Raw genomic sequence first — 17404 nt, forward strand, 5'->3', positions numbered from 1 at the left:
TACTTGTGATTTTTCAGGAGTGAAGGATAAATACACTGTACTGTTTTACACATTTATTACGCAATAAGTACTCAATGATAGTTTAATAAACTCATATTGATCACACAATGTTCCAAGGTATCAATTGAACAGACACTGCATCCCCTCTAGACCATCATTCAACCATCAAAATCATAATAATTCTGCCAGCCATCCAATCAACAACTGAGAACATACCAACTTCCTGATATGGGCTTAATACTTGTACATTCCTGTCCATTGACAAGCTCCTCCCTTGGACGTAGCGGAACCGTGTTTGTTCCTAATATGTTCCTTCTGCCGACCACTTGGTTCTCAGTTCTAGGCGAAACGTGGTCGGACGGTTGCACACAGCTAACGAGTAACCCCAGACGCCATACTGACTCAAATCTACCAGTGGTCTATGGTCATATCAGTGAGGGGTGTAGACTAGAGCCGTCTTTAGAAAGACAAGGGTACAGGGGTCAGCCTAGGCTTGGTCCCCGCTCTGTTCTAGGCTTTGTCCTTGCGCTTCAGCTTGTTGACTTTCTTCGCTCCGCCGTTCTTGTTGATTAACTTCATGACTTTCTCCTTGTGGTCCAGCACCTTCATCATGGCATCTCTAGCTTCAGTGATCTGGTCCATCACCAGCTTACAGCGCTGCATGTTACCCTGGGGGGAGAGACAATTCAAGATGGCTGACTGACATTCATAACAAAGGCCCAGGTAGATTTTCCCTTGAGCCCTCAGAAATTATATACACCTGCCTGTGGAATTGATTAAACAACAGACCAAATACTGCTATAGAGCAGCATGCCTCACTTTAATATGAGTGTAGTAGCAGTGTTTACGGGAATAGTAAGTTCTTAGATATTGTGATTAAACGTGTGCTCAGGAAAACCTGTTTGGTTTGTAGGCTATAACTAAGGGCTAGAGTTTTTCCTGGTCAAGTCTCCAGGTCTGGGAAAACTCTGGGCCTCCCCATGAGCAACAGACGTGCATAGATTTCCTTTGTGTTGTTGCGTGTATGACCTCTGACCTGTATGAGCTCGTTGATACGGTGCATGTCATCATCCGACCCGGCCTTCTTCTTTGGGATCAGGCCCTCTTGGAGGGTAGTGAGGCGGCTGTACACGTCATGCTCCAGATTAGTCTGGGGATAGAGAGGGGATACAATGGAGAGACCAATACAACATGATTGACGTCACAAATGACTGCTATTCAGGAGGACAATTACTGTATCTTGTTCTAAGAAAATATGGGTATAGAACCACTTCATTGTCTTCCGACAGCTACGTCAAACAATGTGAAGTGTTGCCATGAAGCACCATCAGCGCAGATGGCCGTGGTGCTAAATGACGTGAGACAGTGAGATCCACTTGGATAACTTTAAGAGTCACCCTTTTTCACACCAACTTCATAACTCTAAGGATCTCTGTTTGTTGTGCTTAAAATCCAGCTAACTGCATGTAAAAGGGAAGTGTTTCTCACCAGCTGCATGAGCTGTGCAGCACACAGGTGCATCTTCCAGCCCTGTGCTCTGCACACCACCCCCTTCTGATTGGCTACATCCTGCAGGGTGCCCTTCTTCTCCTCTGAAACCATGACAACACACCATTAAGCCATGTTATAATATAATAATACCTTCAACAACACACCATTAACCCAATGAGCTACATACGTCCGTGGTGTACCATTGCATTTATCCATTTCTTCTGCATCCGTAGATACCAACCATTAGTATGTGAGATTAATTGAGGCTGAGCTAGTGGTGTTTGAGACACCCCCGAATAGTTTGTAGCTCAAACTATTAAAAGCTGTTTATGAAAAGACTCATGAACATGTGACATGTTTTGCTCTATGATGCCCACAAGCCACAGAAGAGTCAGTCATTAGAAGGTAAGGTGTTATAGAAGACTGTAGGAAATCACAGGACATGTGTCAATAATACTGTAATAAGCTCACAGTTGCTGTCACAAACTCCAAACAGTTGTCACTGACTAGTGGATATTAATTTCCCAATGAGGAAACAATTTCTGTACTTACAGCATTCGTATAAATACATTTTTGAAACAGGTTTTTACTTTGGCAGACCTTATTTTTGTTATTGACATTTGTGAATAAAATTCATGAATGCAACTATTTGTCAAATTGTTTTGTGTTCTACTTACAGCCCTGGTTACCCTGAAAATAGTAAAAACACTTCATTGTGAGGCTATATATAAAGGGCTGGACAGCCACATAAATGAAGGTCAGATAAATGAAAAGGTGATTTTTGCTAGGGTCTCGGGTCTGACAGGGTTAAGCCATCTTATAATAATACAGTAACACCTTCAACACAAGAGGTCGACCGATGATTTTATGATTTTTCATCGCCGATAACGATTATTGGAGGACCAAAAAAAGCCGATGGCGATTAAATGGGCTTTTTTTTTTTTTTTTATATATATATGAAATAATGACAATTACAACAATACTGAATGAACAATTAACACTTTTAACTTAATATAATACATAAATAAAATCTATTTAGTCTCAAGTAAATAATGAAACATGCCTAATTTGGTTTAAATAAGGCAAAAACACAGAGTTGGAGAAGAAAGCAAAAAATATTCCCAGTAAAGAATTATTAGGTTGCAGTTATTATAGGAATTATGACGCGTCGACTATTTCTCTCTATACCATTTGTATTTCATATATCTGACTATTGGATGTTCTAATAGGCACTTTTGTATTTTGAGTTGATAGGCTTGAAGTCATAAACAGCGCTGTGCTTCAAGCATTGCTAAGAGCTGCTGGCAAACGCAGGAAAGTGCTGTTTGAATGAATGCTTACGAGCCTGCTGCTGCCTACCACCGCTCAGACAGACTGCTCTATCAAATCATAGACTTAATTATAATAAACACAGAAATACGAGCCTTTGGTCATTAATATGGTCAAATCCGGAAACTATCATTTTGAACATTTTATCGAACGGGTGGCAACCCTAATTCTAAATATTGCTGTTACATTGCACAACCTTCAATGTTATGTAAAATTCTGGCAAATTAGTTTGCATCGAGCCAGGCGGCCCAAACTGTTGAATATACCTGGACTCTGCGTGCAATGAACGCAAGAGAAGTGACACAATTTCCCTAGTTAATATTGCCTGCTAACATGAATTTCTTTTAACTAAATATGCAGGTTAAAAAAAATATATATACTTCTGTGTATTGATTTTAAGAAAGGCATTGATGTTTATGGTTAGGTACATTCGTGCAACGATTTTGCTTTTGTTAAATCATCACCCGCTTGGCGAAGTAGGCTGTGATTCGATGACGAATTAACAGGCACTGCATTGATTATATGCAACGCATGACAAGCTAGTTAAACTAGTAATATCATCAACTATGTGTAGTTAACTAGTGATTATGTGAAGATTGATTTTTTTTTTTTTTTACAAGATAAGTTTAATGCTAGCTAGCAACTTACCGTGGCTCCTTGCTGCACTCGCGTAACAGGTGGTCAGCCTGCCACACAGTCTCCTCGTGGAATGCAATGTAATCAGCCATAATTGATGTCCAAAAATGCAGATTTAACGATTGTTATGAAAACTTCAAATCGGCCATGTAGATTAAATCGGTCGACCTCTAGTGAACACACCATTAAGCCATTTTACAATATTATACAGGGTTTTTCCTGTATCAGAAGGGGCTTAGGTGGCGGGCGTTAGCGCGGCAACATTGCTTAGAACATTTTAGAGGTCCCCATCTTGGCGGTGTAGAGAAACTGTTGCATTTAAGCCAATTTCCTGCAATTCTACAAATTATTGCTGTTTTAAAGCTAGTTTCTTGTAATTCTATATTATAAACAGAAAAATAATACAGTAATACACACCATTAAGATATTTAATTATAACTAGGGTCAGGAGTTTTTCCTGGGTAGGAAAATCTCTAGACATAAAATATTTGTGCTTTGAAAGTCACTGGTCAATTGCTAGCAAGCCATGCTGGAGACTACTAAAACAGAACAGTGGAATTAACTGGTGTTTTCCCCCAACTAGCGTTACTAATGAAAAGGTCTAACAATGATGTGACAACAACAAATGACATTAGCTTTCATAGCATACTAATAAATCCTTTCCGTTTTGCTTCACAGTGCACATAGCACAATAGAAAGAAGTCCTCTTGGTGTGTGTGTGTGTGTGTTCTAAATGTTTTCATATGTGTGCACTCTGGAGAGAATAATAACCTTGTGTGTGATGTTGTAATAATTGTTGTGTCATTTAGATTGTCAAAACAAAACAATGAATAAACAATTCAACGTCAAAAAGCCTCCAGAGCATTACTGGCATTTTTGTCCACGAGAAGCGCATTTCAGTCAGTCCCACGAGAAGCGCATTTCAGTCAGTCCCACGAGAAGCGCATTTCAGTCAGTCCCACGAGAAGCGCATTTCAGTCAGTCCCAAGAGAAACGCATTACCACAACAAGCTCTTAGAACCCAGAATGTATGAACATTCTTTAGAAATACAGTTATCATTGAACGTTATCAACAATAAAAGACGTTGGTCTGACCTTTGACCCGAATGTCACTGTATCTCTGGAAGTGGTGGTAGGCAGCCTTCCAGGGGTTCCTGTAGTGGCGGAGGAGGGTGACCGGGGGGCGAGCACGGGTGGGGACATAACGAACACCCTCCTCATCTGCAGGGCAGAGAAACACAGTGGTCACTCACAGGGTTAATATGGCTGTTCTTTTACAAATCTTGTCCTTATAGACTAGTGAATCTTTAGACAAAATGCACAACAGGAGTAGACTCTAGCCAACGACGATTTATTGTCTGAAAATAAGGAGAATGCAATAAACATTATGTAAGACTGCAGTTAACTTGAGCCCGTTTCCAAGTTACTGAGGCTAGTTTACCGTTCACTAGGAACAAATCGCTCACACACACACACACAAGGGATGTTCCCTTACCTATGTACTCCTTGGGGGGCGACTTGCGTTTCTCGGGCCTCATGCTGTGTGGTCTGGCCAGGACCTTCTCCTCGTCTGTGCTGTTGGTCTCCATCATCTCGCTCTCCTCCGTGGAGATGACGTGCTGCTGCTTCCGGGGCTTCTTCCTGGGTGAGGCCCCGAGGATCACGTCCCCACCAGGCATCATGGACAACATGGGGGCACCGCAATGGGGCATAGGGGGACCTGGAGGGAGATGAGGGGCAAGGACCGTATTCACAAAGTGACTGAGATTAGGAATAATTATCCAGGATCAGCCCCCCCTCTTATTCCTTCTGATTTAAAAAGGTAAAAGCATCGTACATCATATGAGCAATAGAAGGACATCAATAAAACAAAAAGTGTTAGAGAAATTAATATTTCAATTCAAATGTACCTGCTTTGGAGGTATCCATAGGATCCACTTCCTGCTTTATCTTGAGCTCAGGGAGGGTGGAGCTTATTCCACATGCCGCTGTGCTACTGGCCGCTGCCTGTGTAGGCGGAACCACCACGTTGGCCATAGACGAGATTGGTGGAGTAATGGCGGACATGGCGGGGCCAGGCTGGGAGTGTGGGGGTGCAGACACTGAGAGGAGGGTCTGGATTGGCTGAGAGGGCTGCTGCTCATTGATCTGATGGATGGGCAGCGCTTCCATGGAGGACGACGTCAACGGGGGAGCCAGGGATACGTGGAGATCAGCCTTGTGCTTCATACTGGGTGAACAGGGAAGATATCAACCACAAAATAATTTTAAATGTCATTTTTAACTACAAGATGGAGTTGAAGGATACTAGCATGTGTAATCAGCATCCAGAGGATACCGGTGCGTGTAATCAGCATCTACTGAGGATACCAGCGCGTGTAATCAGCATCCAGAGGATACCGGTGCGTGTAATCAGCATCTACTGAGGATACCAGCGCGTGTAATCAGCATCTACTGAGGATACCAGCGCGTGTAATCAACATCTACTGAGGATACCAGCGCGTGTAATCAACATCTACTGAGGATACCAGCGCGTGTAATCAGCATCTACTGAGGATACCAGCATCTACTGAGGATACCAGCTCGTGTAATCAGCATCTACTGAGGATACCAGCGCGTGTAATCAGCATCTACTGAGGATACCAGCGCGTGTAATCAGCATCTACTGAGGATACCAGCGCGTGTAATCAGCATCTACTGAGGATACCAGCGCGTGTAATCAGCATCTACTGAGGATACCAGCGCGTGTAATCAGCATCTACTGAGGATACCAGCGCGTGTAATCAGCATCTACTGAGGATACCAGCGCGTGTAATCAGCATCTACTGAGGATACCAGCGCGTGTAATCAGCATCTACTGAGGATACCAGCGCGTGTAATCAGCATCTACTGAGGATACCAGCGCGTGTAATCAGCATCTACTGAGGATACCAGCGCGTGTAATCAGCATCTACTGAGGATACCAGCGCGTGTAATCAGCATCTACTGAGGATACCAGCGCGTGTAATCAGCATCTACTGAGGATACCAGCGCGTGTAATCAGCATCTACTGAGGATACCAGCGCGTGTAATCAGCATCTACTGAGAATACCAGCGCGTGTAATCAGCATCTACTGAGGATACCAGCGCGTGTAATCAGCATCTACTGAGGATACCAGCGTGTGTAATCAGCATCTACTGTGATCAGGGCCTACTAACAAGGTGCTGTGCTAAGTCCTACCCTGATGCAGGCCTGATGCCTCCATCTATCCTGGGGCTGGTGGCCTCTGGGATCAGGTTCTTCCTCACAGCAGACCTTTATAGGGCAAACAGAAACGGGTTAGTGCTGGGCTGGAACAAAAACATGCACACCCCGTAGCTCGCCAGGACCACTGCTCTAGTAAGTTGTAGCATCCAGAGGAAAACAGAGGGGTGTTCTAAACTCACCCTTCATTGGCAGGCTTCTTGCGCAGGATGCTAGGCCGGGGGGAGGACAGCAGGGTGGGGGCACCAGGCCCAGTGTTCTGGGGGTGTGTCTGCCCAACGCAGGTGGGAGGCTGGCTGCTGCCGAACGTCTGGCCAATGGGGTTGGCTACCAGAGTGGAGCCGTCTGCTAACACAACTAAGAATAAAGAACAATGTTACTGTATTTTTTCCAACTAAATTAATTTGAACTAATAAATTAATATAATGAGAACTTAAGAGAGTGGAGGAAATCTGTAGAATTATATATGTATTATATTCATAATATGTAAATCTCAGACCCGACAATTCTGGACTTGTCTCTATGCTGTTGTGAGTTTGTTGCTACTTGGCTATCTGTCAACTTTTTGGTTTTTACTTTTAATCATTTACCAATGTTACGTTCCCCAGTTTCTGTGTTGTAGGTTTGTGTGTGTGTGTATTTCAAGAAATGGCTTCCTGGATTCCAAAAGCAGCTGATTAGTTGGCCCAATTGCAGATTGGAGCTCTGACCCCTCCCTCTCGTCATCAAGGGATACAGCTGTCTGCAATTACAACTCCTTCTTCAGCTGGATAAAAGCCTGTGTTCTTTTGTCAGGAGGAGAAAGCTTCTTTGTATGTCCTGTGTTGGTCTGTATAAGTTGTTGAACGTATTTTGTAGCCTCTCCTGCAGCTGTATGTGTATGCCATAGGACTTAGTACTTTGGTTTATTTGTTCAAAGTATTGGTGAATTATTCTGTTTCATTTGTTCCCCGGGGGGGGAGAAGCGAAACACACATTGGGAGTGTTTAGGCATGAGGCCTGCGGGCATACATAACCTGTAGTATTGAATCTGTCTATGCACACCAGGTAAGACCTGGGAGGACCACCACCTGTATTTTGGTTAGCGCGCCACTTGGTGCTAAAGGTTAGGTAAGCTGTGGGAAGGCAGCTAAGGTAGGAGAGAGGACTAACTTTTACTTTCTTTGCTTCCATCCAGCCCCTTTTCTCCACCTTACCGTGTATAAGGAAGAATAAATTCCCTGCAAACTGTATTTCTCTGCCTCTGTCGTCCTTCCCCGCACCTACAATCACAAACCTTTTTCACTTCACGGGAGGTTGAGTTGTGGCAGGGTGTTGTGTTCCCTCCACCAAGAGATGTATGTAACAACCAACATCTTCATTTTTTCACCCCAGATACTTTTTATCTGGACATGGTTCTACAGAACCTCCACCAGCCGAAAAAGCAACATTAACACTATGCCATCTAATTGCAGTCGCTGTACTCATCATACAGGAGAACTATCAAAACTTACTGGTGAAGATAGCTGGGTTGCAAGCGCAACTTCAGATGCAATCGTTAGGCAAGGATGAAACAGCGTCTGTGCCACCAGTAGGTACAGCTAGTACTGTGGTATAAATTCCCCGCAGCCGGCCAATTCTCTCAAGGCTTCTGGAAAGAAATGCTGTCGGCATGCTCAACCAGTGGCGCTCATTCAGCCGTTTGAACATTTCTAACGTGTCCTCCCCATTAAGCAACGGGTCGAAGTCAGAGGCCGAGCCTTCTCAGGCCTCTCCTGCACCCGTTACGGGGTATGGCCTGCCGAAGTCTCCCACCATTAGCTCATTGAAAACCCTAGTCATTGGCGACTCAATTAACCTCAATATTAGACTTAACGAATCATCCAGCGATCTTACACTGTTTACCAGGGTGCAGGGCTACTGACGTAAAGGTTGATCTGAAGATGGTGCTGGCTGAGGCTAAAACTGGCGAGTGTAGAGAGAATAGGTATATTCTTATCCATGTCGGCACCAATGATGTTAGGATGAAACAGTCAGAGGTCACCAAGCGCAACATAGCTTCAGGGTGTAAATCAGCTAGAAAGATGTGTCGGCATTGAGTAATTGTCTCTGGCCCCCACCCAGTTAGGGGGAGTGATAAGCTCTACAGCAGCATCTAGCTGATTTACATTCAACTCAATCACTGGTTGAAAACTGTTTTCTGCCCCTCCCAAAAGATAGAAAGAGGGCCAATCTACACATTCTGGGACTCACCGACAAACAGTACCAAGCCTGGCCTGCTGAGGAGTGAGCTCATCTTATCTATGAACATAGACAGAGCTCTAACTCCTCCAGCTCTACAATGAGATAGCCAGCCTGCCAGCTTAGTGGAGTCTGCCACTAACGCAGTCAAATCAGCTTTCCCCATTGAGACCGCGTCTGTGCCTCAATCTAGGTGGTACTCGCATTAGCAGTCTCACTGGAATAAAGACCTCCTCCATTCCTGTCATTATTGAAAGAGACTGATATCTCAAAATAGGGTTACATAATGTAAGATCCCTCACTTCCAAGGCAGTCATAGTCAATGAACTAATCACTGATCATAATCTTGATGTGATTGGCCTGACTGAAACATGGCTCAAGCCTGATGAATTGACTGTGTTAAATTAGGCCTTTCCCCCTGGTTACACTAGTAACCATATCTCCCGCGCATCCCGCAAAGGCTTAGGTGTTGCTAACATTTATGACAGCGAATTTCAATTTACACAAAAAAATTGACTGCGTTTTTTCTTTTGAGCATCTAGTCACGAAATCTATGCAGCCTACTCAATCATCTTTTATAGCTACTGTTTACAGGCTTAATGGACTGTATACAGTGTTCCTCACAGAATTCTTATCAGTAGTCATGGCAGATAATATTCACATTTGGGTTGACTTCAATATCCACATGGAAAAGTCCGCAGATCCACTCCAAAAGGCTTTCGGGGTTTGTCCAACATGTTTCCGGACCTACACATTGCCAGTCATACCCTGGGTCTAGTTTTGTCATGTGGAAAAAATATTGTGGATCTCAATGTTTTTCCTCATATTCCTGGACTATCGAACCACCAATTATTACGTTCGCAATCGCAACAAATAATCTGCTCAGACCCTAAACAAGAATCACCAAAAGCCGTGCTAGAAATTGTCAGAAACCTAAAAGATTCCTAGATGCCCTTTCCAGACTCCCTTCACCTACTGGACGTCAAAGTACAAAAACCGGTTAACCACCTAACTGAGGATCTACATTTAACCTTGGATAATACCCTAGATGGAGTCGCATCCCTAAAAAAACAAAAACATTTGTCACAAGAAGTTTGCTCCCTGGTATACAGAAAATACCCGAGCCTTGAAGCAAGCTTCCAGAAAATTGGAATGGAAATGGAGCTCCACCAAACTGGAAGTCTTCCGACTAACTATCGGCCTATTTCGAATATCTCATTCCTCTCAAACATTTTAGAAAACGCTGTTGTGCAGCAACTCACTGCCTTCCTGAAGACAAATGTATATGAAATGCTTTGGTCAGGTTTTAGACCCCATCATAGCAGACTGCACTCGTGATGGTGGCAAATTACCTTTTAATGGCGTCAGACCAAGGCTCCGCATCTGTCCTTGTGCTTCTAGACCTTAGTGCTGCTTTTGAAACCATCGATCAACACATTCTTTTGGAGAGATTAGAAACTCTAATTGGTCTACATGGACAAGTTCTTGCCTGGTTCAGATCCCATCTGTCGGAGAGATATCAGTTTGTCTCTGTGGATGGCTTCTCCTCTGACAAATCAATTGTAAGTGTCGGCGTTCCTCAAGGTTCCGTTTTAGGACCACTATTGTTTTCACTATACACTACCGGTCAAAATGTTTATAACACCTCATTCAAGAGTTTTATTTTATCTTACAATGTAGAAAATTGTAAAAACATAGTGAAGACATCAAACTATGAAAAAAACATATTGAATAATTTAGTGACCAAAAGTGTTAAATCAAAATATATTTTCTATTTGAGATTCTACAAAGTAGCCACCCTTTTCCTTGATGACAGCTTTGCACACTCTTGGAATTCTCTCAACCAGCTTCACCTGGAATGATTTTCCAACCGTCTTGAAGGAGTTCCCACATATGCTGAGCACTTGTTGCACCCTCTACAACCACTGATTATTATTTGACCCTGCTGGTCCTCTACGAACGTTTGAACATCTTGAAGAACAATCTGGCCTTAAATGGCCATTTACTCTGATAATCTCCACCTGGCACAGCCAGAAGAGGACTGGTCACCCCTCAGAGCCTGGTTCCTCTCTAGGTTTCTTCCTAGGTACCTGCCTTTCCAGGGAGTTTTTCCTAGGCACCATGCTTCTACATCTGCATTGCTTGCTGTTTTAGGCTGGTTTTCTTTTTTTTCTTTCCTTTTTTTGAATTTTACCCCTTTTTCTCCCCAATTTCGTGGTATCCAATTATTGTAGTAGCTACTATCTTGTCTCATCGCTACAACTCCCGTACGGGCTCGGGAGAGACGAAGGTTGAATGTCATGCGTCCTCCGATACACAACCCAACCAGCCGTACTGCTTCTTAACACAGCGCGCATCCAACCCGGAAGGCAGCCGCACCAATGTGTCGGAGGCTACATCGTGCACCCGGCAACCTTGGTTAGCGCGCACTGCGCCCGGCCCGCCACAGGAGTCGCTGGTGCGCGATGAGACAAGGATATCCCTACCGACCAAGCCCTCCCTAACCCGGACGACGCTAGGCCAATTGTGCGTCGCCCCACGGACCTCCCGGTCGCGGCCGGTTACGAGAGACCCTGGGCGCGAACCCAGGGACTCTGATGGCACAGCTGGCACTGCAGTACAGCGCCCTTAACCACTGCACCACCCGGGAGGCCCCTAGGCTGGTTTTCTGTATAGCACTTTGACATCTGCTGATGTAAAAAGGGTTTTATAAATACAATTTGATTGATTCAAACCTCTTCAAACTTCCAACTTAACTTAAACTTCTTCGTTCACCAACTTACCTGAGGTCTTGTTCTCAATGGCTGGCTGCTGTTGGTTGATGGGCACAGGTTGAATGTTTTGCGCAGTGATCTGACCGGTGGCAGTGTGCAGGCCCTGGGTGCTGATGTTGGTTGACTTGATGCCCTGCGTGGCCATGGCGGCGGGCTGGATGTTCTGCGTGTTGATCTGAGCGATGCGGTCCACCGTCATCAGCTGCATGGGGTTGAGGTGCACCGCCGACGCTACGCCCACACTGGCCTGGGTCTGCATGGCCGTGCCGCTGGGGGCCTGAGGGGTTACTGTAGGGGTAACAGGAAACAGAGATGAGGGGTTGGGGTTGACACACACAGGGTTAGAGACTTGTTTAGAGACAGATTACACTAGCCCACAATTGGGTCGGACCCTGGCTTGGGAAAACAAAACTAGAAACTAGTGATGTAATGATACAAAATTATCATTCATCTTGATTGAAGTGAGAGTTGGTTCAGTACTTTCATTATCTAGCATTTTTATTATTGGTCATCATCAGCATCATTGTCTAGCATCATCATCAGCATCATCATCATCATTATAAACATAATTATATAGCATTATACCCCGAGAATTCTAAATATCTGATTGGTTACAGAGTCATATGGAAGCAGTGATTTAAATAGTAAGAGAAGAGGTGAGTGGTACCTGGGTACTGTCGGATGGTTGAAACAGAGCTGGTGATGGGGGTGTAGGTGTGTGTCAGAGGGTACGACGAAGAAGGGTAGGTAGGCAGGAAGTACTGAAACTGCACTGGCACCGGTTGCCTGTGTGTGTGTGGCGGGGGAGAATGCATACCAACTGAATAAGATAAAAAACACAACTTTTGCCTTGTCATAACATTTTCAGCTTTCAACCAGAAATGTGCTCCAAGTACAGCAGAAATAAGGAGAAGACATTTTAGACTATTGATATGTAGCCCAGGACAATTGAGAAACATTAAGTGTTTTCACGTGCTATCTATCCTCTGGGATCAGATACTCATCTTGTTGATGCATGTATTATCGTCAACCCAAAATAAAAATCTATCAGTGCCCATCTCTGACCTGTCACTGCGGGCCTCCATGGTGATGGGGTTGGGGGAGGAGCGGGGGCCCGAGATGGGGATCAGGTTGCCCCTCTCTCCAGGGTACTCCGGTTGGATCCTGGGCGAGGTGTGGGCTATTGGCTGGGGAACCACTTTAGCTGAAGAGGGCGGAGGTGGAATGGGGGTGCCAATTTCATTTCACAACATAAAATCACTCCGTAGGGACTGGTGCTATAAATTCAATTTGTTGCTATCAGTTCGGCAGTTGATAATTCAATGTGTCACTGTTTTTAATAGTCTCTACTCATACCAATTACTTATTAGATAAGTAAACATGACATGTGGAGTATGTTACTCCAGAGAGTAGCCTGGTGCCTTTGACTCCAACATTAACGATTGAGATACTTACCCACGGGGATGTTGGACGTGGTGACTGCTGTGGCGTGGGAGGAATGAGAGGGCATCGCCATGGTGACGATGTTACTGTTGGGGTGGGGTCCTGAGCCTGGGTGAGGTACGATGTGGTTATTACACAATTAAAACAGAATAAAGGAGACATTTAGTATTGCTAACTGTTCCCTCTGCTTCCGCACAACAAGCTGTACCGGTACATCACGTCTGACATCAACAGGCGCCTGAACAGCTTCTATCCCAACCCATAGGACTGTTGAATAGCTAACAGAATGGCTACACGGAGTGAGTTGACCCTTGTATTTGATTTTTGCAATGATCTATGCACACTCACGGGACTTTACACATACAATCATAATTTATGCTGCTGCTGCTACTCTTGATCATATATCTGATGCCTAGTCACCTCACCCCTATACATATCTACCTCTATCACTCCAGTATCCCTGCACATATGGCATTGGAACTGATCCTGTATTATAGCTTCTTACTTTCTCGTGTCCTTTTTATTTATATTTCTTGTGTGTTTTTGTTCTACCTTATGTTATTTTTGGTGCTATATTGATATTGATTAGTGCATTGTTGGGTTTGGAGCTTGCAAGAAAGGCATTTCACTGTACTTGTGCATGTGACTTAAAACTTGAATATGATGCTGAAATGAAAATAGATGAGTTAGACCTCTCTCAATCACAACAATAGCATTATACCTGTTGTACTAGGCGATGGAGCAGTATTGGTGGCTAATATGGGGGCAACAGTTGCTGCAGCAACAGGAGTAACATTGCTGAATATGGGCTTCTGTGCCATGGTGTTGTACAACTGGGGTTTCTGACCCCCAATGGCAGGGTGAGAGGGCAGGGTGATGCGTGTGGGGGTCTCCCGAGATTGGGGAGGACGCTGGATGCTCAGAGTGGCTGGAGGGGGGTGAACGGTCAGCCCTGGACGCCTGATGGAAGAGAACAAGAGGAGAGTTAACACTGGTTTTACGTACCAATAGCTGGAATAGTATTGGGCACTATCTAGACACATTTACACAATGTGGAGCTTAGTTGGTAGAGCATGGCGCTTGCAATGCCAGGATAGTTGGTTTGATTACCGGGAAATAAAAAAAACTGATGTATGACCAAGTCAGTTTGAACAAAGCATCTGCTAAATGGCACCCACACACACACATAAAACAAAATAAAACAGTACAAAATGGTTCAAAGTTAATGCTTTGAGCATGTCGTACCCATGAACCATCTCGGCAGAGTGCGTGGCTGAGCTAACCACTGGGGACTGAGGCCTGGTGGCCGTTACCGGGGCAACCACCGTGGGCAACACAGCCGTGGACGTTGTTACTATTGGCCGGGACTGGATAGGCTGGTGGATGATGTGCTGGACAATAGGTGGGCCAGTACCACTACCAGGGCCTGTAGCAGGTCTCAGTACGGTGGGTCCTTTGGAACTGGACATCACAGCAGCTGCAGCAGCTCCTGGAAACACACATGAAAAACAGTTAGACATGTCTGTGCTAAGGATGGTTTTGCTGAGGACCTAGAGTGGGTAAAAATATGAACCAACCACTATGGTGTACTTTGTTTGGTCACGGTAAGCACCGTGACTATTTTCTGAATTATAAAAATGTCTATCTGCTCTGGGCTATGCGACTGACCTCGGGGTAGATGGGAGGTAAAGGTGTGCTGGGGAATGCCAGTGGAGCCGAGCTGCAGGGGCGGGCCGTTGCTGCGAATGATCTGCACGTGATGGTGCAGGTTACTGGGGTTGCCCTGGAAACGCCACGCCCATGGACACAAAGCATTATAGATTTGGAACCACATTTTTCATCATGTCATCACATTGGGTAACCTTAAAAGGGTATATTATTGCTGGGGTACATTACAACGGTAAACAACACCAGTCCTTACCTGTTGGCCACTGATAGTTGCTACAGGGATGCCGGGGGTCGGAGGCACAGTGCTCTCCATGGTTACAGTGAGGTGGCTTGGCACCTTGGGTGGCAGGGAGATGTGGCCCTGGATGTTGGCTGGTGCTGGGGCAATCACTCGACTGGGCATGGGCGACTTCAGAGATGACTGCACCTATGAAAAGGCATGGAGAGATTAGATAAAGTAGGCAGTAGGCAAATGCAGCATACAGAACTCTGAGCTGCCTCATCCATACCTTTATAGGTCCTTCAGTGAAGGCCAGAGGCAGGCCCTGGGGAATGTGCTGTGGAGGAGCTGACACTGTGACGGGCATGCCCTGCTGGAGGGGCAGGTGCTGAGGTAGTGTTGGGTGGTGACCCTGGGAGGGGCCATGGACCTGGGGGTAAGGCCGGACCACCACTGTCTCCTGCTTGTCATCTCTGAACCCCGGTGCTCCACCACCACCACTGGGGCGGTCATAAGGACTGTGGTCTGGGTGAGGGTCACGGCTGCTATCGTCTGTCCCACCTGTGGTACAAAGAGTTGGAGTACTAACCCTTGTTATGCAGCAGACTTGACTGACCAATGATTTCTCACACTTACTAACCATTGCAAATAGTTGTAAAAGCTGTGATACAAAGCGAGTTAGTTCAGCAGGTTGCATGATATTACCTGTTGTGTTTGGTTGACTACTAGCCACCATTGCAGTGTTTCCTCCGGGAATCTGTTTTTTTCCCATACCAGGGGGTATTCCCGGTCGTGAATATTGTTGCGAACTCATCTTCTGACACAATTGACTTCTACGTAATGAAGAGAATAATATTAAACTTGAAAGGTACAGGTAACTGCCAAAATAAAGGAAACACCAACAAAGTGTTTTAATATGGCGTTGCACCACAACGAGGCACAAGAACAGCTTCTATGTGCCTTGGCATAGATTCTACAAGTGTCTTGGATCTCTATTCGAGGGATGCAACACCATTCTTCCACAAGAAATTCCATAATTTGGTGTTTTGTTGGTGGTGGAAAATGCTGTTTCTGGCACAGCTCCAGAATCTCCCATTAGTGTTAATTTGGGTTGAGATCTGGTGACTGAGACACACACACCCTTTAAACCCCCTATGCTCGTGAGTCTCCTCTTTCAAAATCACTGAGATGTCTTCTTCTAGCCATGGTGGACAAAATAATGAGCAACTGGGCATTTTTATACATGACCCTAAACATTATGCAATGCTAACTGCTTACATTTCTTCAGGAACCACACCTGTGTGGAAGCACCTGATTTCAATATACTTTGTATCCCTCATTTACTCACGTGTTTCCTTTATTTTGGCAGTTACCTGTATGTAGCTAGCAAATATAAGTTCACAACTGAATTTTGCCGACATCTAACGTTAAGCATACATTTTCTCAAAATCGTCCATTATGAGGTCCATCGCACACAGTCAATGCTGTAATGCTTAGTTAAGTAGCTAACGTTAAGTGAGTGCATTGACATCTGCAAGGATTTCTCTGCAAGTTGTAACCATATAACGTTAGACATCAATAACTAGCTAACTTGATGGCCAACATTTTGACTATGAACACTCTGTTTGCAGTGGACTGGATTCAAGCCAATGATAACATTAGCTTGCTACAACTTCAAAGCAGTCACTCGCTAACTGTACCGTTAAGTTAGCTTACTAGTCACTGACTTGCTAGTTTGTTGCTACTTCGATGAAGCCAGTGTGGGCTAGCCGCTAACTAAGCAAGTTGAACAGACAGCTCTTTTTGTCGATTTAAACCGTAGTAACGTTAGATACAGTACACAACTAGTTACATATTAACTGAAATCGCGCCTTAGCTAACAATGCTAGAAGCTAGCTAAATGCTGCATTATGTCACTGAACTAACAATAATCAATACATTTGTTGATTAGCCCATTCATCAGAAAGACGTACATTCATCTGCAATTATTATTGGTGGTTACTAAGAAACAGTACGATTATATAGAACCAGCAACAAGAACATACCTTGTTTTTGATCAGGAATCTCCATCCGTGTCTTTCTACTACGCGCGTGTTCCACAAGCATCACTATTTCAGAGCTTCCGGTTTTCAGTGAGTTTGTTTAGCCATATTGCAAAATAAAAGCCATATGGAAAAATAACGCTACAATAAGGAGGTTGCTGTAGCATTCTATAGTTGCTCGTGTACATACGAAATTGGAATTGTCTTCATTAGTGTGTAGTATTTTCTCTAAGAGTCCTTACTACTTTTAATTTGAAGGATTTGCTTCCGGTTTTCTCCTGCCAAATGTCGTTGAGTTTGAAATGAAAACAGAAGTGAAAATGCAATGTTGATACAG

General features: G+C 44.5%; 1 protein-coding gene across 1 annotated transcript; it reads right to left on the bottom strand.

Annotated features, from left to right (window-relative positions):
- Positions 1 to 38: 38 nt before the first annotated feature.
- LOC115103190 (histone deacetylase complex subunit SAP130-like) lies at positions 39 to 17167 on the bottom strand. The gene is made up of 19 exons (XM_029623940.2): positions 17071 to 17167; positions 15731 to 15858; positions 15315 to 15586; positions 15059 to 15232; positions 14806 to 14920; positions 14383 to 14626; positions 13859 to 14097; positions 13150 to 13245; positions 12760 to 12898; positions 12362 to 12480; positions 11704 to 11982; positions 6883 to 7057; positions 6677 to 6751; positions 5367 to 5686; positions 4952 to 5176; positions 4552 to 4677; positions 1489 to 1592; positions 1037 to 1150; positions 39 to 669 (listed from the first exon to the last, which is right to left on the bottom strand). Exons 2-19 carry the CDS (start codon positions 15837 to 15839, stop codon positions 511 to 513), a joined length of 3084 nt encoding a protein of 1027 aa, XP_029479800.1. The 5' UTR covers positions 15840 to 15858; positions 17071 to 17167; the 3' UTR covers positions 39 to 510.
- Between the last annotated feature and the right edge of the window lie 237 nt (positions 17168 to 17404).

Source organism: Oncorhynchus nerka, linkage group LG20, assembly GCF_034236695.1.
Source record: "Oncorhynchus nerka isolate Pitt River linkage group LG20, Oner_Uvic_2.0, whole genome shotgun sequence".
Lineage (NCBI taxonomy): Eukaryota > Metazoa > Chordata > Actinopteri > Salmoniformes > Salmonidae > Oncorhynchus > Oncorhynchus nerka.